We start from the raw sequence: 23,493 nt of genomic DNA on the forward strand, positions 1-23,493 counted from the left end.
ATTTAAATCATCTGAGAGTTTCTGCCCTCTAATACAAAGAGTTTTCTTTTCCTATAGAGCTGCACATGTACATGCATATGTGTATGTTTATTCAAACATACATCCACATACATGCACAATAAAGGATGCCATCTTTGTAAAGGAGTAATGAATACATTTTATAAGTTGTTCAATGAAAAATAGGAGAAAGGTTTATAATTTAAGCCTCTGTATTTTCTTAGACAATGTAAACAGTAAAATAGCCATTTTAAGAGAACATGCTTTGGATTCTTACCATAGGCTAAAATAAAAGAATTCCAGCAAGATTTTGCCAACAGTTGACCAATGGTGGGGAATCTTTCAATGACTGTATTAAAATCCTGTAATACAAAATTATATTTTGGTCAGTAAAAGGGCATTATGTAACACAAAGATTTAACTGACATAGGCTGAGGGAGCTTGAATGCTTCTTGTTTAGTATGTGTTTTTAAAAATTAGCAAAAAGGATTAGAGAAGATCTTTAGGTAAGTAATTCAAGTAAAGTCTTTTTTGATTTTTTGGTTTGTTTCTTGAAATGAGATCTTGCTATATTGCCCAGGATGGTCTCTGACTCCTGGGCTTAAGCCATCCTCCCTCCTCCTCAGCCTCTTTCCTGAGTAGCTGGGATTATAAGCACATGCCACCATGCCTGGCTTCAAATAAAGTTTTATAAGCAGCCAACCATCTTACTTTATCATAAACCAAGTCATCAAAACTAAGATGTATGATACAATAGGTAAAATTAACTTTGTTTAAAAATTGATTTTATTTGGCTGGGCGCGGTGGCTCACGCCTGTAATCCTAGCACTCTGGGAGGCCGAGGCGGGCGGATTGCTCAAGGTCAGGAGTTCAAAACCAGCCTGAGCGAGACCCCGTCTCTACCATAAAAATAGAAAGAAATTAATTGGCCAACTAATATATATATATATAAAAATCAGCCAGGCATGGTGGCTTGTGCCTATAGTCCCAGCTACTCAGGAGGCTGAGGCAGGAGGATCGCTTGAGCCCAGGAGTTTGAGGTTGCTGTGAGCTAGGCTGACGCCACGGCACTCACTCTAGCCTAGGCAAGAAAGCGAGACTCTGTCTCAAAAAAAAAAAAAAAAAAAAAAATTGATTTTATTTTACTCATACTTAATAGCCAGGAAAGGCTACTTTATTTTAAAATAAAAAAGAATGCATAAAAATAAAAAAAAAAAATTGGTCATTAAAAACCATATAATCCCATATCTTCATCTAGGTTTTTTATTCTAACATATTAAGAAAGATTCCTAACTCAGCTCCAGTAAGGCTATTTCAAAGAAGGTTTAAAAGGCCAAGAATCCTAGAACTTGTAAAAAGAAATAAAAAGCAGCCAAAGCATAAAGATATACATCTCTGTTTATTACTATTTTGATTACTATATGGTAAATGACATCATACTTAGTCTATAACAACTTAAACCCTGAGACAAAAAAAGATCAACCAAATAGAAAACAGCTTAAGATTAAAAAAATACACATGCCCTTGTACAGCTGGCCCTTTTCCCACTTCTTTACCTTTCACGAAAGGTCAAAAATAACCAAACTGAGATAATGTGCAGGTAAGCTAAAACAATAAGCATTTCCTGCTGCTGCAGCAAAATATTTCTCACACTTGTCTCAGCATTAAGGCTGGTCCTAGACTTTCCAGGACCACATTAAGGTCAAGTTACATAAGTCTTATTACAAAAAACAATTTTAAAAATTAGTATTGGTCTGTACACAGACAGTATCTTTCCTTCTAATTTCTAAAGGGATATGAACTGATTATCAACACAAATTAGTCTTCAAATTTCCTACTTCTTTGATTAAGGGAAAAGAAGCAAAACACAAGTACGTCTATGTTAAGAGACGATTTTGCTTTTCATTTTAATATTTCATTTTGAAAGAATATGTTCATAATATGAAAGTCATAAAAATGTCTATTACAATAAAATAAATTAAATCAAAAAATTAAATTTTAAAAATAAATTATTTAACAATAGTGAAGATACTCAAAATCTTAATATTTATCAGAAGTACTATATTTATAAGAAGAGATCTTAATATTTGTCATCTCTTAGGAGAGGCCACTTGAGAACAGGGTTGAGGAAAGGGTAAGCATTTCAGCAAACTTTCCAAGATTCAAGGAACACAAAACCCTTTAAAAGAATCTCATTTATTACTTGACAACAAGTATCAAAATCTTATTCATTTAAAAACAAAAAATTTGCTTGGTCAGGAAGTTGTGATAACACAACTACTTAAGAAGAAAAAAATTATGTAATAATAAATCAGAAACTAGAAAACCAGCTCTTGTCTGCATTACCTATGGGTAATTTGTCTTTCTAATCCGAGAGCACATTAGGTCAATACAACAAATCCCTGACTCTGGATAGCATTCTAGTACCTCATGTCATAAAATAATTTCATTATTTTGGTCTACTGAGTACCATCTCTTTTAAGGCTCCATACAACTTCCTTAGGAACTCCTGGAACTGAGGCAGATGAAGACAGGTGTCCTGCTGGCTTTCCAAAGTGGAGGCCTGGTCCCATACAGAAAGCTTCCCCATCCAAAACTGATAATCAGAAGAAAGATCTACTGCATCTTGAGCCATCTTGGAAAAAGGGAAAAGGTGGTGTTCCTTCACAGCAGCCTGCCGAACAATGAAGGAAACCGTGGGCACATATCAAATCTGTAAGAAAGGGAACAAATGAAGCATTTTAAAAAGGATCTTTTATCACTGCCTTCCCAACCCACGGATGGGCAAAGGGGGGATTACAAGTGACTAAAATAGCATGCCTTCCTTGCTGGAGTTATCTTTGAATTATTTTAAAATGTGTCACCCAGCTGTTGCTCCAATTTTTACCATCTGAACTTTTATCATGATAATATCATTAAGCTAGAAGTCATTATACCTCCACAAGCACATGCTAATTATGCACCAAAAGCACAGCTGATAATACTTTATATCTTCTTTTTAAGAGTGAGCTATTTTTAAATGTTCTGAATATGAAGTTCATTTGAGTATTTTAATGTAATGGGAAATCAAAAACATCCATGGGTGTTTAGTAATAGTCTGTGCCTAAGAAATGTTTTTGAAGTTCTTATGTTTTATATGTATTTCTGGCTTCTCATTTAGGTGTAAAAAAAATCTCTATGCATTACTGTCTAATGAATTTTCTTCCCAGTTTCTCTTCATTTCTTAGAGAAAAAGTAAAATAATTCATTCCACATGCATCAATTGAAACAATCTGTCTAATTTAACTAAAGACTGCTTTATATGCTTGATCTCAATTCATTCACAAGCAGCAGCCATATTTTAGTAAAATATAATAAATTCCAATTACTAAGGAGGTATACTAGTCCTAAGCTGAGAGAAGATAAAATCTCATAAGCTTGGCTTCCTACCCTGTAAGTCCAGAACAATGGAGTTACACAGTGAGTGTGAGTCTCAGGTGGAGTTGGGTCAGTGACTGTAGGTGCCCCTCCCACCCTGCACCTCTCCATGCCCAGCAGGAAGCTGGAAGTGGGAAGCAGGAAGCAGGAATCAACAGAGGAAAGACGGGCCCAGGTGCGTCTTTCAGGTGCACCAACAGGTGCAGACCTTCACAGACTTATAAGCCCCTGAGACAGGGAGGATACCCACCAACCTAATTTCAAAAGACTGCTCCACTAGTGGTAAATAAAGTGCATTTAAATCTTCAGCAATAATGATTAACAGATAAAATGCTCCCGATTAAATACCAAAAATATGAACAAAGGAGGTTCCCATTACTAAATAGGAAAACAGGAAGAAATTTACAAAGATTAGTACCATTTGGCTTCAACGCAAAAAAAAAAAAAAAATCTAGACCAGGAAGATGAAAGTTTTAAAATGAAATTTAAAACTTTACAGCATTTCTGTTTGCTTTGGCAGCTCATATACTAAAGTTTTGGGAAGGATCCAAAATGGACCCAAAACGGTTTAATAATAAAGGTAATATAAGGTAATATATGCATACTGTTAAAATGGCATTTAGCCAAAAATCTAGGTATTGCCCATGATTTCTCCCTTTCTCTCATCGTCCTCATACAAGCCATCACCAACACCTGTCAATTCTACCTCCAAAATAAATGCATGTGCTCTGACTTGAATGCATGCGCTTCCACCTCACTGCCGCCACCCAGCCCAGCCCTAGAGTGTCACACTTGCCTTCTGCCAGACCCAGCCTGCCCCTCTCCTATTCACTCTGTGCCCAGTAGCCAAAACAACTTTGGCAAATGTCAGTCAGACCCAATACACTCTCTTGCTTAAAACCCCTTTCAACAGCTTCCTTGGAAAGAAAACCAAACTCTGTCTAGAAAAAAAACCCTAGCTGCTTACTGGAGACTCAAAGGCCCTGAAAAACGTGGCTCTGGCACCTCCTACATCTGACCTCTGTTGTTTCCTCCCTGCCCGGCTCACCAGTCTAGGCCTCTCATCTGCCCCATAAACACAGCAAGCTCTTCCCTGCTTCCAGAGCTTTCCACGGATTCCTTCACATTGGTTATTACCCTGGGCATTTATTTGTTCACTTAGTTACTGCTTCCTACACTGGTATGTAAATTCCCTGTCTTCTTAGAATTTAGCATAGGCCAGGCAAACACTAAATATTGAATGAAAGAATAAATAATTCACTGGTATTTTTCAAAGTACAGTTTTAAGCTAAATGCCATAGCAAAATCCTTCTCCAGACAAACCAAGTTAATTTTTAAAAGGCAACTCCTCCAACAAGATAATTTTAAAAGCATTTTATGTTACCTGTGTGAAATTTAATTAATATCCCATTTACAAATATAATAATAGCTGACACATGCATACATTTACAATGCTCTTGGCGATACATTAAATGTTTTATGCATGCTATTGGGTTATTATGTACGAAATGTCCAATTTCCTTAAGTTTCACTGTTGATATCTCTGACAATTTACTTTGACACTTCTTGTTCATGTTTATTGTGAAGGTACATCCTCAGTCTTTCAAATGCTTGTTTTGGCTTGTGATTATCTTTCAATTTTTTTTTTTTTACAGATATTTTTGTGAAACCATGGACAAGTCAAAAATTTGTGTTATTTTTAAATGTGAGTTCCATTGTGGAACCAATGTAGCACAGACAGCTCAAAATATCAATGAAGTGTTTGAGAAGATGTGGCTAATGAATGCACAGTACATCAATCATGTGAGAAATTCCATTCTGCAGATTTTAATCTTGAAAATGAGCCACGTAGGTGACCTAACACCAAGGTGAATGATGATGAACTGAAAGCTGTCATGGAAGCAAATCCAACTCAATCTATGCATAAATTAGCAAGGTTTGACGTTACTATTCCAACAATATTGGACCATTTGAAACAAACGGGCAAGGTAAAGAAGCTGGATAGATGGGTTCCACATGAATTAAATGAGAGTCAGAAGAGAAATCGTCTCGAAGCTAGTCTTTCTTTGCTGTCACAACATAAAGGTGGACCATTTCTACATTGTATTGTTACATATGATGAAAAATGGATTCTTTGTGACAATCGCAAACTTTCAGCACAATGGCTAGAAAAAGATGAAGTGCCAAAACACAGTCCAAAACCAAATATTCATCATAAAAAGCTAATGATGTCTGTTTGGTGGTCCAGCACTGGTATTATCCACTACAGCTTCATGAAACGTGGTCAATCACAGCAGATGTCTATTGCAACCAATTGGATGAAATGATTAGGATACTTGTGATTAAACAGCTGAGGCTGGTCAACAGATACAGTCCAATCCTCTTGCAAGACAATGCCCAACCACATGTCGCACAAACAACGCTGCTCAAATTTCAGAAGCTGGACTTGGAAACTCTGTCAACTACCATATTCACCAGACCTTGCACCAACTGACTACCACTTTTTCCAGGCTTTGGACCACTTCTTGCAAGGAAAAATATTCAGTTCTCAACAAGCTGTAGGAAATGCCTTTCGCAGTTTCATCACCACTTGCTCTCCAAGTTTCTTTGCTGCTGACATAAACAGCTACCGTTAAGATGGCAAAACTGTGTTTATAGTTTAGGCACATACTCTGATTAATTGTACTGCTTCTTGTTTTAACTATAATAAACTACACTCTTGATTCAAAATCAGACATTTTACATTTAATGACCTAATAATTAATCATCACAGCAACCTTATGAAATGGGTAGTATCTCCATTTTACAGAGGCACAGAAAGATTATGTAATTGCCCAAAGTAAGATTATGTTAAAAAAAAAAAAAAAAACCAAAGGAAGTAACTGCTAGTAAATAGCAGAGCTAAGATTGAAGAATTTGAACCCAGTGTATGGCTCTAAAGTCTATGCTCTTAAAGAAATAAACTGAATAAACAAATGAATTAATTTCTTACATGTTTCACATGGCACTCGATTCAGATCAATTTAGATACTTGGAAACAGTAAATTGAAGAATTTTTGATAAAAAGATAAATATTAAAATAAAATTGCAAAAAACTCTTTGCTTAGCAATAGAAATGCATCTGATTGTTTTAAATGGAAACAGCTTTAGGAATCACGCAACACAGTAGTTCTCAATGTTCTGTTCCACAGAATGCATATGTACATATGCATGTATATATGTGTGTGTTATGGAAACAGGTGGTGCCATGGTTGTGATGACAGCAGTGGGGTTGCCACCAGCATTTAGTGCCTAGGAGCTACGGATGCTAAACACACTGTAATGCACTGGGGCAGCAGCTCACAAAGGCAAATAGTATTCCACTAAAGGCTGGTGATGCTCCTACTGAGAAACATCAATCTAAACTGAACACTCTAGAATGGGCATCAGTTGGTTTTGTCTGTTTCGCATTCCTCCTCCCCTCCTTTGGTTACACTATCTCACTTTTCCTTTGGGAAATTACCTTTCTCCATTCCTGAGGTCTTGGTAAGTCTGTTAATCAAAGTGCCTTGTGCCATCAGCCAAGGGGTGGGATGATGACTTAAGCTGGGTCATCACCCCACCCTCCACTGGGAATCCAAATCTTGAGTTCAGAAAGACATAGGGTGGAATGAAGTCATTGAAAGGCTCTCTAAGTCTAGATCCCTGGAGCTTTCTGAGCTCTTGTCTTTAACAAAGAAGGGTGTTTGTCTCCACACTTTAAATACTTCACTCCACTCTCTCTTCTTGCTTATATGGTTTCCGAGAAGAAGTTGGGTGTAATTCTTATCTCTGCTCCTCTACAGGTAAGGTGTTTTTCCTCTCTGGCTTCTTTCAGGACTTTTTTTTTTCATCTTTGACTTTCTACAGTTTGAAAATTATACCTCTAGGTATAGTTTTTCTTGATATTTTTCCTGTGTCATGTTTTTTTGAGCTTCCTGGATCTATGGTTTTGTATCTGACATTAATTTGGGAAATTCTCAGTTATTACCGTTTCAAATATTTCTTCTTTCTCCTCCTTCTGGTATTCCCATTACAGGTATGTTATACCTTTTATAATTGTCCCACAGTTGTTGGATATTCTGTTCTGGTTTTGTTCAGTCTTTGTTTTCTTTGCTTTTCAGTTTTCCAAGTTTCTATTAATTAAGATATCCTCAAGCTCAGAGATACTTTCCTCGGCTGTATCTACTAGTAAAGTCATCAAAGACATTATTCATTTCTGTTTCAGTGTTTCTAACCTCTAGCATTTCTTTTTGGTTCATTCTTAGAATTTCTCTCTCTCTCTGCTTACATTGCCCATCCATTCTTGCATGCTGTCTACTTTATCCATTGGAACCCTTAACATATTAATCATAGTAGTTTCAGAATCCCTGCCATGTCTGGTTCTGATGCTTGCTCTGCTCTCCAAATTGTGTTTTTTGCCTTGTAATATGTCTTGTAATTTTTTCTCAAGAGCCAAAAATAATATATTGGGTAAAAAGAAGTGCTGTAAACAGACCTTTTGTAATGTGGTGGTAAGGTATAGGGGGCAGGACAGTGTTCTAAAGTCCTATGATTAGATCTCAGGCTTTTATGAGGCTATGCCTCTGGGCCTGGAAGTTCACAAGTGTTTCTCAAGTTTTTTTCTTCCACCCTATCCTCATCCCTTAGGTAGGAGAGGTTGGCAAGAGTGGGCTGCAGTTGGGTATTTTCCTTCTCCAACATGGTAAGCTAAATTTGGCTGTGGTTTGGTATTAGGTTCTTATATAAAACCACAGCAGTTAGGCCCTGGTTAACCAGTTTCTCTCACTGTTAAGAATAACAGAGTGCTCTGGCATATTTTTAAATGGTTCCTTTTCCCCTCCCTGCCAGAAACACAAGATTTTTCTTCAATATTTACTGTGAGAACCTGGTTGACCTTCTCAAGGTAAAATTCACAGAAGCATGGAGGACTCCCTATGACTGGGTTCCTCTGGAGTTTTTAACTCTTAGACTTGTCCACATTTAGCCTCCAGCAATTAGACAATTACAGTTCAGATTTTCCTATCCTAGCACTGGTTTCTGAGGAGGCTTCTGTTCCAGTATGATATGATTCCCTCTGTCTCTCTGACTCTCCCATTTTGGAGGCAAAAATTTACCTGGTGACCTCATTTCGCTTACAGATCTAAAAAAAGTTCGTTTTTTAGCTTGTTCAGCTTTTTATATGTTGTTAGGATGGAGTGGCAACTTCCATTGTGAACTTCCAAATTCAAGTTCCTTGAATGCAGAACCAAAACCTGGAAGTGCTTCCAAGGTATGGTTTTTTAGCTCTCTTTGATTCTGTCAGCTACCCTGGGGCCTTCCGCCTTCCAATAAAAATTTTTTTTTTCCTCACTTAAATTAACCATTGTTTGTTTCTGTGGTTTTCAATCAAATACAAACTGATATGGTCATAGGTACCAGAGAGCAGACTATAGACAACAGATCTTTGGAGCAAGAAGACAGATTTAGAATTGCTTATTGAGCCAAGACAGAGAAAATGGCAGTGAAACTTCTGTTCAGTTTAGGGATTTGGAAACCAGAAGCCCATGGAATGAAAGGGTAATAGAGATAATTGAGATATCTCCTGTAGTCAGCACCCCTGACTCATTATGCTGTTCTAGTAAAAACAGCCACATGAAAGCCACTGGAATCCACCCTCATCCTCCAACAATAAACTATCAAAAAAAACAATGCTACACATCCGGTGATATGCAGAGACTCTCACCTTCCCAATTGAGGAGCCAATGGGTCAATAATATTAAGCTATCTAAAGCATAATCATGTTGAGTCCAACTCAAGCTGTACTTTCAGATGCAGATCTTTGCTGGAGCAAATTAATACCTTTGGCACCTAGAATGCAGTTATGAAGCTGGTAAATGCATTTGTCTCCCAGGATAAATTGAGGACACAAGAAAGCATTTCACTTTCACCTGCCTTAGAGATATCAACTCAGGACATGTCAGATTGCACTTGGGATACATTACATCTATGCTGGTCTACTAAAGATTACCAGGTTGACAGAACCTGGAGAATAGAAAAGATACAGGCACTTTGCATATATTCCAGAAAATGGAATATAAATCCCATGAACATACAGGGCCTGCCATTCCAATAAGTTTCTTGTGATCCCATGGTCTGTGCCAAGTCAGGATACACCCTTTAAAATGAGGATACACAACAAACAAGTACCAGTGGTTGCCTCAGGGAGGAGAACTGGGTGGCTGGCTAATAACTACAAGAAAGGAATTTAGATTTCACTATACACCTCTTTGTATTTTTTCAATTTAATGTCACATATACTATTTACCCAAAATTAATAATAAACAAAAATTAAAGTGAATGATAACTACTGTACCTTGCACTTGCTAAGAGGCAAAATGCTTGGCTGATATCTCTTGGATTCTGAAGGCAGCATACACTGCATGGGTTTTAGACCATTTATCTTCCTCCCCCATTGACCTGGCAATAAAAACTATGGGTAGGGCTGAGAGCAAGAGTCACTGCATAGCTGATCCATGCTGAAGTGCTCTGCCTTAGGAGATCCAATGCTGTGTAGAAGATGTGGATTCTGGGAAGAGCCTATGGCATTCCCCAGCAACTATACTGATCTTCCAAGCCACAGAGCAGGGTGTGCCCATCAGTACTCTATCATTAAGTCAAAACGCATGTGTGAAGTTTTTGGATGCTATCTGTATTTGCTTGCTATGTCATACAACTTTTTAAAAATTCTTTTTTCATTTTTCCCACTCCTACCACTGCATATGTAGAGTATATTATTAGTAGACAAATTTTCTATTTAGACTATAATTTACAGGATATAACAGACATGGGAAAAGGAACTGACATTATCCAGAACTCCTAGACTTGAAGCTACATGCATTAAGTGGATATTACTTTGGATTATCTCCCTTTGTGAAGAAAGAGAGAGCTAAATTGTGTTAGCCGGAGTGTTCTAAAAATTGTGTGTGCGGAAAACAGTGGGTCTGAATGTCCTGAGTAGCCAATACATGAAAGACGGTAGATTTCTATGGGTGCTGCCTGCCTAGCACCCTTTTCCCATTCTTTTGATATGTATACTCCCCTCTTACTGCTCTTCTTTCTTTCTCTATGGTCTTGGTGAGACTATGGATCAAGGTATGCATCCTTAGAAGTTGGGGAGTTAGAGAAGTCTACAGATAAAACAACTAGGAAATATGCTACACAAATAAAACGAAGTTTATGCCTTTGTGTCTAACACCACTAAAAAACAGAAGGCTTTCACTAGAGTAGCTTCTGATGGCCTCGCTTAAACACAGGCTACGTGGTACAAGTGAAATTTTGTTGAAAATGATTTTTTGGGTAACTGTTTAATGGATATTTTTAAACATACAAAAAAGTAGATAAAACAGCCAAATGAACTTCTACATGCCCAGTCCAACTATCTTTTTTTTTCTATTTTTAAACCAAATCATAGACATTATAAAGACTTTGATTTCTATCTCTTTTCATAGGAACTTCAAAAAAGAAGAAACTTAACTATAATAATTCATTCACACATAGTAAAACCAGCAATATTATTAATAGCCCACCTGTGTTCAAATTTCTTTAAAATTCCCCATTATATTTGTTCATTATCATTGGTTTGTTCATATCAGTTTCCAAATAAGATCCACAAATTGCATATGGTCAATATTAATATTTCTTCTTTAAATCTGTACCAATTATCCCTCTTTTTTTTTTTTTTAATGTTTCATACCATTTATCCCCTGGAGAAACCAAAGCATTTGGCCTATGGTTTCTAAGACTTCTAAGATTCTAAGAATCCTCCATGCTTCTGTATTTGGCTGACCACATCCCTTCTCCATGCTTCTGTATTTGGCGTTCAACATCTTTAGCTATCCCCTACGTTTCCTACAAACTGATGGCTCTACAGGCTTGATTAGCTTCAGTTTCAATTCTTTCACAAGAATAATACTTCATTCATGGTGTTATGTACTTTGAATGAAATCTGAAAGCACATGTTTGGTTCTCTCGTTACATAATGTTGAAAGTGATCAGTGAATTCAGATATTGTCAACCTAATCCATCCATTATAAAGTTCTCCATCGTCCTCTTCTCTAAGGGCTTCAGGATCCAATGATGATCACTTTAAATCCATAAGGGGTTGAAAAATATTGATTTTCTAATTGTATCAATTCCCCTGCTTTTATGATGCTTATTGATATATAGAAGCTTTACATTTTTAAGTCACCAGATCAACAACCTTTTCCTTTGGAAGCTGAATGTATATCTCTCCAACATTGCCAATTGCCAAAAGTTCTGCTAGCTTTTTTGACTTTTAGTAGCACAGACCCTCTTTTAGGTTCTTGGTCTCTTCTGTCTTCTTAAAAATGGCAAATGCTCCAAGAGAGAAAACCTGCTACAGAATTTCTCCTCGGTACTCTGCACTTACCTTTACTCCAAGAGCCTAACTCCTCAAGTCCTGAGTATTCTGCAAGTCTCCAACATCTTCAAAAGAAGTTTTACCTGGCTTTTCTAGCTACTCTAACATAGCTGGAAGAAAGTCTACCATAAGGTCTCTTGATTAGCCAGTACAGGTAAAGTAAACCAAAGCATGGAACAGAATGTATTTAATATAAACATAGATAGCTAAAATTGCATCCAATTTCAGCTTTCCTTCAGATAATCTTCCTGCTGCAAGTTATTCCAGAAGGCTACATGAAATATAAAAACATAATCCAAAAATCATCAAAGACTCAGAGAGATCATAAAGAATTACCGGAGAGAGACCCTGACACACATGGTTGCAAAGGCCTAGGAGGCATCCCACAGGCCTTGTAGGCTGATCCTTTAACAAAGGCACAGCAGCTCTTTTGACAGCTTTGCTAAAGTTAGAAGTAGGAGGTCAGGCCTGTCTTAGTGAAGTCCAGGTAAATCACTCCACACCTAAGGTTAGGACCTATAAGGCTGTATCTTGATAGTTTGGGTAAAACAGCCTACATTGGACTGCAGCCTCACTACGAAACTGAAATTGAATTAAGGTGGTCCAAGACTGCTAATGCTGTCAGGAGCCTAGAAGATGCGAACAAAAATCCTAGGTTTAAATCTGTACCAATTATCCTTCTTTTATTTTTTTAACCTTTTCATACACTCTATCCCCTGGAGAAACCAAAGCATTTGGCCTATGGTTTCTAAGACTTCTAAGATTCTAAGAATCTCCCATGATTCTGTATTTGGCTGATCACATCCCTGTGGTGGCGTTCAACATATTTAGTTATCCCCTATTTTAAATTATCTCTAAAAACAACTTCCCAAATACAATAAAAATCCATAACTGAAAACAATCAAGCACACAGAAAGAAAAGAATACACGAATAAGCACCCCAAAACAATGGACAGCAACCAAAGATACCAAAACAGAGAGGATTCCAGATAGTTAGTTCAATGACCAAATAACTATAAAATAACTAAGAGGGTCATTTATGAAGATAAAAGTCAAAATTTCATGAAGGAACTAAAATCTATAAAAAATGACCCTGTAGATGAAAAAGAATCAAGTAGAATTTCTAAAACTGAAAAACAAAATAACTGAAATTAAGGACTCAATGGATGGGTTTAACAACTTTTTAGACCAGAATTCAATATGGATGGAATTCAAACAATGGAAAAATCCACAAGAATGGATAAGATATATAGAAATACAGTGAGCAGACCAAAAAACATATCTTTAATGCAATGAAAGGAAAAAAGGGCCAACCTAGAATTCTACACCCAACTAAAATACTCATCAAGAATAAAGATGAACTAAAGCCTTTCAGACACACTAAAACTGAAAGAATTTGGCACCGGTACACCTGCTATACAGGGTATTCTTCAGGCAAATGTAAAATGTTCCTAGATTAAAGTCTAGAGATGTGAGAAGAAATTTTTTAAAAAATGGTAGATATGTGGGAAAATCTAAATTCATATTTATGATATAAAACAAGAATAATTGTATCTTTGGGTTTTAAATATACACAGAAAATAAAATACATAAAAACAATTGTATATAAATCAGGAAAATGATAGAGTTAAGAATTCCTGTCCAGGAAAAGAAAAAGTGTTAACATTAGACTTTAATAATTCAACAACTCATAATTTCTAGAATATCCACTAATAGAATATGAGACGGCAATATATAATTTCTAAGTTATCAGAGCAGAAAAATTTATAATAAAAAAACATTTAATCAACTCCTCAAAAGGGCAAGATAGGAGAGAAAAGGAATATAGAATTTACAAGATGAATACAAAGGACATAGTAAGATAGTGGATTTAAACTCATATACAGGGAGCAAGATGACGGACAAGAAACACCGCCAGACACAGTGTCTCTGCAAAAAAGACAGTTGATAGAAGAAATTAGAAGAAAGAAGCAAGCAGAAGAGCATACCTTGGCCGAAGGTCGAAAGGAGGGGCACCAGAGACTATGGGAAACTCCACGGGAGGAGGTTGCGGAGGAGAACTGCAAGCAGAGACCTCCCAAGTAGCCTGGAGACCAGCGGCAAGGGTAGGTAGAGCGGTTACCATTCCCCTCCTTTGCATCTAGGACTGCTGATGGGCTACAAAGGAGGAGGAGAGACCTGTGGACACCTGCCCAGAGACAGCCACCAGTCCAGAGGAGGCCACCAACAGTGAGCGGTAAGCCTGTAGCAGATGCGGCACCAGGCTCCCAACCCCCTCGGGGCACCTCCATGTGCACAGACCAGAGACCTGCAGTATGCGCCATATTGCTCCATTCTCCTCTCCCCAACCCTAACCCCGACTGCCAAGAGAGATAATATAGCCACCAGCCGAAGGCATTGCCAGGGAATCAATCAGACCTTCCCTTTTGGGGCCCTTCAGCTGACTGAAAGGTACTCAGACTGTGAGCTGCCTACCCCCCAGGACTCCCAGGTGCTGCTGGCCCGGTGACTCCAGGAGAACAGAGCAGACCCTGAGGCTGAGAGACATTGACCCAGCTTGGGCTCCTGAGAGTGAATTGAGACTGGCACTCCTCTCCCTGGTGGGGGTCAAGGATTAAACTCGGGAGCACAGAAGTCAGACCTGCGGACCAGATCCCGTGCACCCAGGTCCCGCATTGCCCGAGGCACAGAGAGATATTCCTGAACAGCCTACTATGTGTACCTTTAAGGGCAGATCAGTGTACTTGAGGGCAACCTTCCTCCCAAGGCGGGGCCATGTGCACAAGCCAGGGTTGACCCTGCCAGGCAACCTCCCAGCCCGCATCGGACCTAGGGGAGAACGGGTGGCCTGATGTCTGGCCTGCTGGCAGAGGCTGAGCAGAAGCTGCAGAGTTGGGGGGGGGGGAAGAAGCCAGGCCTGCTGCAGACTGAGGGTCTCAGAGAGCCCCACCCCCACACGGAGACTTTCTCACTGAGCGAGGCCATTCCAGCCCGTCACTGACAGCTTTTCCTAGAGTCAGAGAACAGAACTTTGACCCCTGCTAACAGCATCTGTGGTGTCTGAGGGCAGACTTAACCAACCCAGCTGTGCCCAGACTCACTTGAAGACCAGCCATCACTGAGGTTGAGAATAAGGACACACCTGGAAGTCCCAGAGCCCCACCCACCACCTGAGGCATTAGAGTGCCTCTCCAGAAGAACAAGAGCTAGTTATAGGACACAAAAACAACTGTAGCCTACTACTCCCAGCAAGGATCACCTACTGACAGGGAGGACATTCTGCACATCCTTTTCACAGCATCTACTGACTGACTCATCATACGGGCTGGGGTTGCATCTCACCCACAAACACCGCCTACTGGATCAGAGACTAAACAGGGTGTGTCATTACCCAAACAAAAACCTAAAGGAAAGAAGCAACAACTGATGCAGATGGGAAGAAATCAGCGAAGGAACTCTGGAAATATGAAGACTCAAATGGAAAGCACACCCACAATGAGGAACACCAACCCCTTAGCAATGGACACCAACCAAAATGAGACCACGAAAATGCCAGAAGAAGAATTTCAAGCGTGGATCCTAAGAAAATTCAATGAGTTGCAGGAAAAAATGGATAATCAACACAAAGAAAACACAAAAAGATTCCAGGACTGGAACAAAAATTCACTAAAGACATTGAAACCATGAAGAAAAATCTAACCGAACTCGTGGAAATGTAGAATTAATTCAGGGAACTACAAGACACAGTGGAAATCCTCAAGAACAGGGTAGATCAAACAAAAGAAAGAATCTCAGAGATTGAAGATAATACCTTCCAAGTAAATAAATCAGTCACAGAGATAATGCACAGAAACAAGAGAAAGAGCAAAGCCTACAGAGACATGGGATTATGTGAAGAAACCTAACGCGAGGTATGTTATAGGGTTACCAAAAGGGGAAGAAGAAAACACTCAAGGGGTGGATAAGCTTTTCGAAGATATAATAGAGGAAAATTTCCCAGGCCTTGGTAAAAATCTCCATATACAAGTTCAAGAAGCTCAGAAGACTCCTGGGAGACTCAATGCTAACAGGAAGACGTCACGACATGCAGTCATCAGACTGACCAAAATATCAACCAAACAGGCCCTTATACGAGCTATAAGACAAAACAAGCAAATAACATACAAAGGAAAGTCAATCCGAATAACACCAGACTTCTCCACTGAAACTTTACTAGCAAGGAGAGACTGGGACGCCATTCTCACTCTTCTGAAACAAAATAATGCCCAGCCTAGAATCTTATTCCCTGTAAATCTAAGTTTTATATACGAAGGAGAAACCAAGACATTCTCAGATAAGCAAATACTGAGGGAATTCACCCAGAAAAGACCAGCCCTTCAAGAAGTACTCGAAACACTGTTACCCACAGATCAGCACAATAAACACTCACGAATGTAAATCTACTCAAAAGCTAAAGGCCAAAGCCCAGAAACCACAATGGCTCAAGAGAGAAAACAAAGCAACAAAGTTCAACCGAACATAATGAACAGAAATCGTCCCCACCTATCAGTTATCTCAGTAAATGTGAACGGCTAGAACTCCAAACTGGAGAGACATAGGCTGGCCGAATGGATAAAAAAAATAAAAGCCAAGTGTTTGCTGCCTTCAGGAAACACATCGAACCTGCATGGATGCAGTTAGACTAAAGGTAAAGGGGTAGAAAACAATATTTCAAGCAAACAGAAGCCAAAAGAAAGCTGGCGTGGCGGTGATGATTACAGATAACTTAGTCTTTAAATCAACAAAAGTAATAAAAGACAAAGAAGGTCACGATATAATGGTGAAGAGTACGGTTCCACAGAAAGACATAACAATTCTAAATATATGTGTACCCAACCTTGGTGCACCCAGATTCATAAAGCAAACTCTACCTGATCTATACAAATGGATAAACATCACCACCTTAACAGTCGGAGACTTTAACACCCCCTGAGAGCACAGGACAGATCCTCGAAACAAAAAAAATCAACAAAAAAATAATGGACTTAAGTGGAACTCTAGAACAAATGGGCCTGATATTTACAGGACATTCTACCCCCAAATCACTGAATATATGTTGTTCTTATACAGGACATTCTACCCCCAAATCACTGAATATATGTTGTTCTACCCCCAAATCACTGAATATATGTCCATGAATGCTCATGGGTCATTCTCTAATACTGACCATATCCTAGGACACAAAGCATGTCTCAAACAACGTAAAACAATAGAAATTTACCATGTATCTTTTCAGATCACAGTGAAATAAAAGTAGAAATCAACCATAACAGGAACTCTAATTTCTACACAAAGTCATGGAAACTAAACAACCTTCTGCTGAATGACCACTTCATAAATGAGGAAATCAAGATGGAAATCAAAAGATTCTTTGAACTAAATGACAAAGGAGACACAAGTTATCAAAACCTGTGGGACATAACTAAAGCAGTCCTGAGTCGAAAGTTTATTTCCATAAATGTCTATATCCAAAAGTTTAAAAGATCACAAATAGACAACCTAATGAATTGTCTCAAGAGCTAGAAAAAGAAGAACAGACCAACCCCAAACCCAGCAGAAGAAGTGAAATCCATAAGATCAAATCAGACGTAAATGAAATTGACAACACGGAAACCATATAGAAGATTAACAAAACAAAAACTTGGTTCTTTGGACAAATAAAGAAATTGACACACCTTTGGCTAGCCTAACGAAAAGCAGAAAAGAAAAATCTCTAATAAGCTCCATCAGGAACAATAAGAGAGACATTACAACGGATGACACAGAGATACAAGATATAATTTATGAATACTACAAAAATCTCTATGCACAGAAACTGGGAAATGTGGAGGAAATAGATAATTTCTTAGAAACACACAACCTCCCTAGGCTCAACAACAAAGAAATACAATTCCTGAACAGACCAATATCAAGTACTGAAATTGAAACAGCAATAAAAAACTTTCGTAAAAAGAAAAGTCCTGGACCAGATGGTTTCACACCCAAATTTTACCACACTTACAGTGAATAAGTGGTGCCTATCCTGCAGAAATTATTCCACAACATTGAGAAGGATGGAATACTCTCCAACACATTTTATGAAGCAAACATAACCTTGATACCAAAACCAGGAAAGGATGCAACAAAAAAAGGAAACTACAGACCAATATCCCTTAGGAATACAGAGGTAAAAATTCTCAACAAAATCCTAGTCAATCAAATCCAGGTGCTGGTCAAGAAAATAATCCATCACAACCAAGTGGGCTTCATCCCAGGGATGCAGGGATGGTTCAACATACGCAAATCCATAAATGTAATTCACCACATAAACAGAAACAAAAACAAACACCATATGATCCTCTCCATAGACACAGAAAAGCATTTGACAAAATTCAACACCCTTTTATGATAAGAATGCTCAACAAAATAGGCATAGACGGGGCTTACCTAAAAATGATACAAGCCCTATATGTCAAACCCACAGCCAATATCATACTGAATGGGAAAAAAGTGAAATCATTTCCACTTAGAACTGGAACAAGACAAGGTTGCCCACTATCTGCACTTCTATTCAACATAGTGCTGGAAGTCCTTGCTACAGCAATCAGACAAGACAGCTGAATTAAGGGCATCCAAATGGGAGCAGAAGCAATCAGACTCTCACTCTTTGCTGATGACATGATATTATATCTAGAAAACCCCAAGGAATCAACCAAGAGACTCCTTGAACTGACAAATGAGTTTGGTAAAGTCTCAGGATACAAAATCAATACACAGAAATCAGAGGCATTCATATATTCCAACAACAGTAAAAGTGAGAACCAAATCAAAGACTCAATTCCCATCAAAATATCAACAAAGAAAATAAAGTACCCTGGAATATATTAAACTAAGGAGGTAAAAGACCTCTACAGGGAGAACTATGAAACCCCGAAGAAGGAAATAGCAGAGGGCGTAAACAGGTGGAAGAATATATCATGCTCAGGGGTCGGCAAAATCAACTTTGCTAAAATGTCTATACTACCCAAAGTGACCTACAGAGTCAACGCAATCCCTATCAAGATACCATCATCATTTTTCACAGATATAGACAAAATAATTTTATGCTTCGTATGAAACCAGAGAAGACCCCGTATAGCAAAATCAATCCTAGGCAATAAAAACAAAATAGGAGGTATCAATTTACCAGACTTCAAACTATACTACAAGGCTACAGTCATTAAAATAGCTTTTTTACTGGCAAAAGAACAGGGACATTGACCAGTAAAACAGAACAGAGAACCCAGATATAAAACCATCCTCATATAGCCAACTAATCTTTGACAAACCAGACAATAATATACACTGGGGAAAAGAATCCTTATTCAATAAATGGTGCTGGGAAAACTGAATAACCACATGTAGAAGACTGAAACAAGACCCATATCTTTTACCTCTCACAAAAATCAACTTACACTGGATAACAGACTTGAACCTTAGGTGTGAAACTATTAGAATTCTAGAGGAAAATGTTGGAAAAACTCTTCTAGACATTGGCTTAGGCAAAGAATTTATGAAGAAGACCCCAAAGGCAATCACAGCAGCAACAAACATAAACACATGGGACCTGATCAAATTAGAAAGCTTCTGCACAGCCAAGGAAACTTTCTCAAGACCAAACGGACAACCCACAGAATGGGAGAAAATTTTCACAAGCTACATATCTGATAAAGGGCTGATAACTAGAATATATTTAGAACTCACGAAAATAAGCCAGAAAAAATCAAACAACCCCATCAAAAAATGGGCAAAGGACATGAACATAAACTTTTCAAAAGAAGACAGAAGAATGGTCAACAAACATATGAAAAAATACTCAACATCTCTAATCATCAGGGAAATGCAAATCAAAACCACAATGAGATATCACCTAACTCCAGTGAGAATGGCCTTTATCACAAAGTCCCCAACAATAAATGCTGGCGTGTATGCGGAGACAGAGGAACACTCCTACAATGCTGGTGTGACTGCAAACTAGTTCAACCTCTGTGGAAAGCAATATGGAGATACCTCAAAGAGATGCAAGTAGACCTACCATTTGATCCAGCAATTCCACTACTGGGCATCTACCCAAAAGATCAAATGACACTCTACAAAAAAGACACCTGCACTCGAATGTTTACAGCAGCACAATTCACAATTGCAAAGCTGTGTATACAACTCAAGTGCCCATCAATTCACGAGTGGATTAATAAAATGTGGTATACATATACCATGGAGTACTACTCAGCTTTAAGAAACCACGGTGATATAGCATCTCTTGTATATTCCTGGATAGAGCTGGAAACCATTCTACTAAGTGAAGTATCTCAAGAATGGAAAAACAAGCACCACATGTACTCACCAGCAAATTGGTATTAACAAATCAACACCTAAGTGGACATATAGGAATAACATTTATAAGGTGTCAAGCAGGTGGGAGGGGAAAGGAAGGGATGGGTATATACAAACACAAGTATGATGTTCATCGTTTGGGGGGTGGACATGCTTGAATCTTTGACTTAAGGGGGAGGGGGAGCATGGGCAATATACATAACCTTAACACTTGTACCCCCATAATATGCTAATATTAAAAAAAGAATGAATAAACATGTTTCCTTACCTTAAAAAAAATAAAATAAACTCACATATATCAGTTATTACACAATAGCAAATGGACTGAATTAACGGATTAAATATCCAAGTAAAAGCCAAAGATTATCAGTTTTAAATTTAAAAAAAAAAAAGAAAACTGTACACTGTTATAAAAGGCATATGTAAAACATGCAATTATAGGTATACAGAAAAGCTCAAATAATAGGGAAAAGGGAAAATAATAGGGAAGAATAGGGAAAAAGAATACCACTCAAATCAAAACAAATGAATGAAATCTTCATAATAATAAAAGGTTCAGGCCAGCACGGTGGCTCACGCCTGTAATCCTAGCACTCTGGGAGGCCGAGGCGGGTGGATTGCTCAACGTCAGGAGTTCGAAACCAGCCTGAGCAAGAGCGAGACCTTGTCTCTACTATAAATAGAAAGAAATTAATTGGCCAACTAATATATATAGAAAAAATCAGCCAGGCATGGTGGCGCATGCCTGTAGTCCCAGCTACTCGGGAGACTGAGGCAGCAGAATCACTTGAGCCCAGGATATTGAGGTTGCTGTGAGCTAGGCTGATGCCAAGGCACTCACTCTAGCCTGGGCAACAAAGGGAGACTCTGTCTCAAAAAAAATAAAAATAAAAAAAATAAAAGGTTCAATTCACCAAGAAGATATAACAATTCTAAATCTGTATATACTAATAGTATGGAATTCTAAAGCTTAAAGTATAACACAAAAATTAACACAAGTATAAAGAGAAATAATTCCAATCATAGTGGGAAAGTTTTAACACACTTATTTCAGTAAATGAAATCATTCCAAAATCTACAACTTACAAACTTTCTGCAAAGAAAACACCAAGCTTATTAAATGCTTATGTATACTAGCAGAGTGCTCATAGTAGCATAGTAGCATAGACCCAAATTGAAAACAACCCAAATGCCAATCAAAAGTACAATGAATAAATAAAATGTAGTCTATTCCAACAATGGACTATTGTGCAGCAATGACAATGTAGAAACTACCACTATAGGCACAGAGATGAATTGGTAATCATAATGTTGAAAAAAGAAATCAACCCATAAAAATACATAAGATATGATTCTGTTTACATAAAACTCAAAAACTAAACTATAACGATTACCGTAAAAAAAAAAAAAAAAAAAAAAGGCAGGAAACCCATCACCTCTAGAGGAAGGGAAAAAGTACTACTGGAAAAGTGTGTGTGAATAGCTCTCAAGATGCTGGCAATATTCTATTTCTTGATCTGCATGGCAGTGACATAGGTATTCATGTTTTAATAATTCATTAAAATATAAATCATGTTTATGTGCTTTTCAATATATATTACTTTCCACAATTAAAAAAATATTTTTTAAAACTTCCAGATACATTTACCATATAGATTTCGTCCCAATGGTAAGGGAAAAAAACATTAAGTTCTTGATGAACACAATAAGAGATTTTAAATTGTTGAAATAGTATGTATTATAAGAGTTCTTTGTTTGAAAATACTAAGACTACTAGAATTGGGTGGAGACTGGGAGCTTGCTTTTGCCTTCCTGTCCTTAAATAATGCCTCCATTTTCCCAGTCCCAGCTCTGAAGGGAGAAAATCCACAGTCTTCTATCCCAGACCTCTTACCTTAGCTGTGTGGCTATTGCTTTGCCCCTGGAGAGCTACTGTCACAAGGAGGGAAGGACATTCAATTCGGTACTCAGGGAGGCATGAGGCAGTGTGATGCTCAAGTAGATACATGAGACAGCTTTCATGCAGTTCCAAAAAATGCATGCCTTGTAAAATGGGGCTGATTCTTCAGAATTATGGTAATTTCAACTTTTTCCAAAAATGTATTAATTTTATCCTAGGTAATTTGCAAACCTATTAGACAATTGAGAGCTGACTATACTTTTTTTGATCAATACCAAAATCCTTTATCTTGCCCCAAATGGCTTTCTTATGATTCTGTCTATGGCTACATTCATTTCATTATGAGCTCCTAGAGAAATATTACTTAGTATCTTGTATTTAAGAAATAAAAGAGGCCAGGTGCAGTGGCTCACACCTGTAATCCTAGCATTCTGGAAGACCAAGGCAGGAGGATTGTTTGAGCTCAGGAGTTCAAGACCAGCCTGAGCAAGAGAGAGACCCTGGCTCCACTAAAAATAGAAAAAAAAATTCATTGGAAAACTAAAAAATATATAGAAAAAATTAGCCGGGCATGGTGGTGCATGCCTGCAGTCCCAGCTACTTGGGAGGCTAAGGTAGGAGGATTGCTTAAGCCTAGGAGTTGGAGGTTATTGTGAGGTAGGCTGATGCCACAGCACTCTAGTCTGGGCAACAGAGTGAGACTCTGTCTCAAAAAAAAAAAAAAAAGACGAAAGAAAGAAAAGAAAGGTAGATGTTTAATAACATATTCCCTTAAAACTCAGGGTTTTAACAAGTATTTTGCATACACACTGTATATACTAATGTAGCAAAAGCACAGAATGGAAAGTTAGAAGGGAATTCACATTTTCAATTTACTGAGTAATTTCTCTTTTACACATTTACCCAGTTCCTAAGGAATTATAACAAACCATGATTTCACCTTCTCCACATACGTAGACTAAAAACAACAGAAGTTGTTAGATCCCTCAGTATGTATTTCCAGGAGAAAATAAAATGACCTCCAGAAATTCCTACACAGAGGGGACAAAAGGAAAGTCCTACTAGCAGAGGAACCCAGATACTGGAACAGAAATGAGTGGCCAGTGAAGGATCCCCACAAGCTTGTTCATGTCCCTGTTTCTTCCCAGGTCAGAGGAGATCCTTCAGACGCAGGAAGAGGTGAATGCAGTGAAGGGAGGAGGGAGAAAGCAGCAAGGGAAAGCAGCCACGGGCCGAGCAAATATCTGAGATACTCAAAAGGGACTGCTTGCAACGGTGTCAGCTTAGGATAACTACATTTGCCCTTCTTCCCACATTTATCACTTGCTCAAAGTTATTTTATTGTCTG

At 38.1% G+C, this 23,493-nt stretch overlaps 1 protein-coding gene across 2 annotated transcripts in view; it reads right to left on the reverse strand.

The window, feature by feature from the left end:
• Positions 1-23,493, reverse strand: part of FANCC (FA complementation group C) — a 257,374-nt gene that overhangs the window by 169,243 nt on the left and 64,638 nt on the right. For both annotated transcript variants that reach the window (XM_012748191.3, XM_076008547.1), the window contains exons 2-3: positions 2,468-2,710; positions 275-359 (exon numbers count right to left, since the gene is read on the reverse strand). In XM_012748191.3, the coding sequence (XP_012603645.2) occupies positions 275-359; positions 2,468-2,632 (250 nt within the window). In that variant the 5' untranslated portion in view covers positions 2,633-2,710. The remainder of the gene's footprint in view (positions 1-274; positions 360-2,467; positions 2,711-23,493) is intronic.

This window comes from Microcebus murinus, chromosome 12 (genome assembly GCF_040939455.1).
Source record: "Microcebus murinus isolate Inina chromosome 12, M.murinus_Inina_mat1.0, whole genome shotgun sequence".
Classification (NCBI taxonomy): domain Eukaryota; kingdom Metazoa; phylum Chordata; class Mammalia; order Primates; family Cheirogaleidae; genus Microcebus; species Microcebus murinus.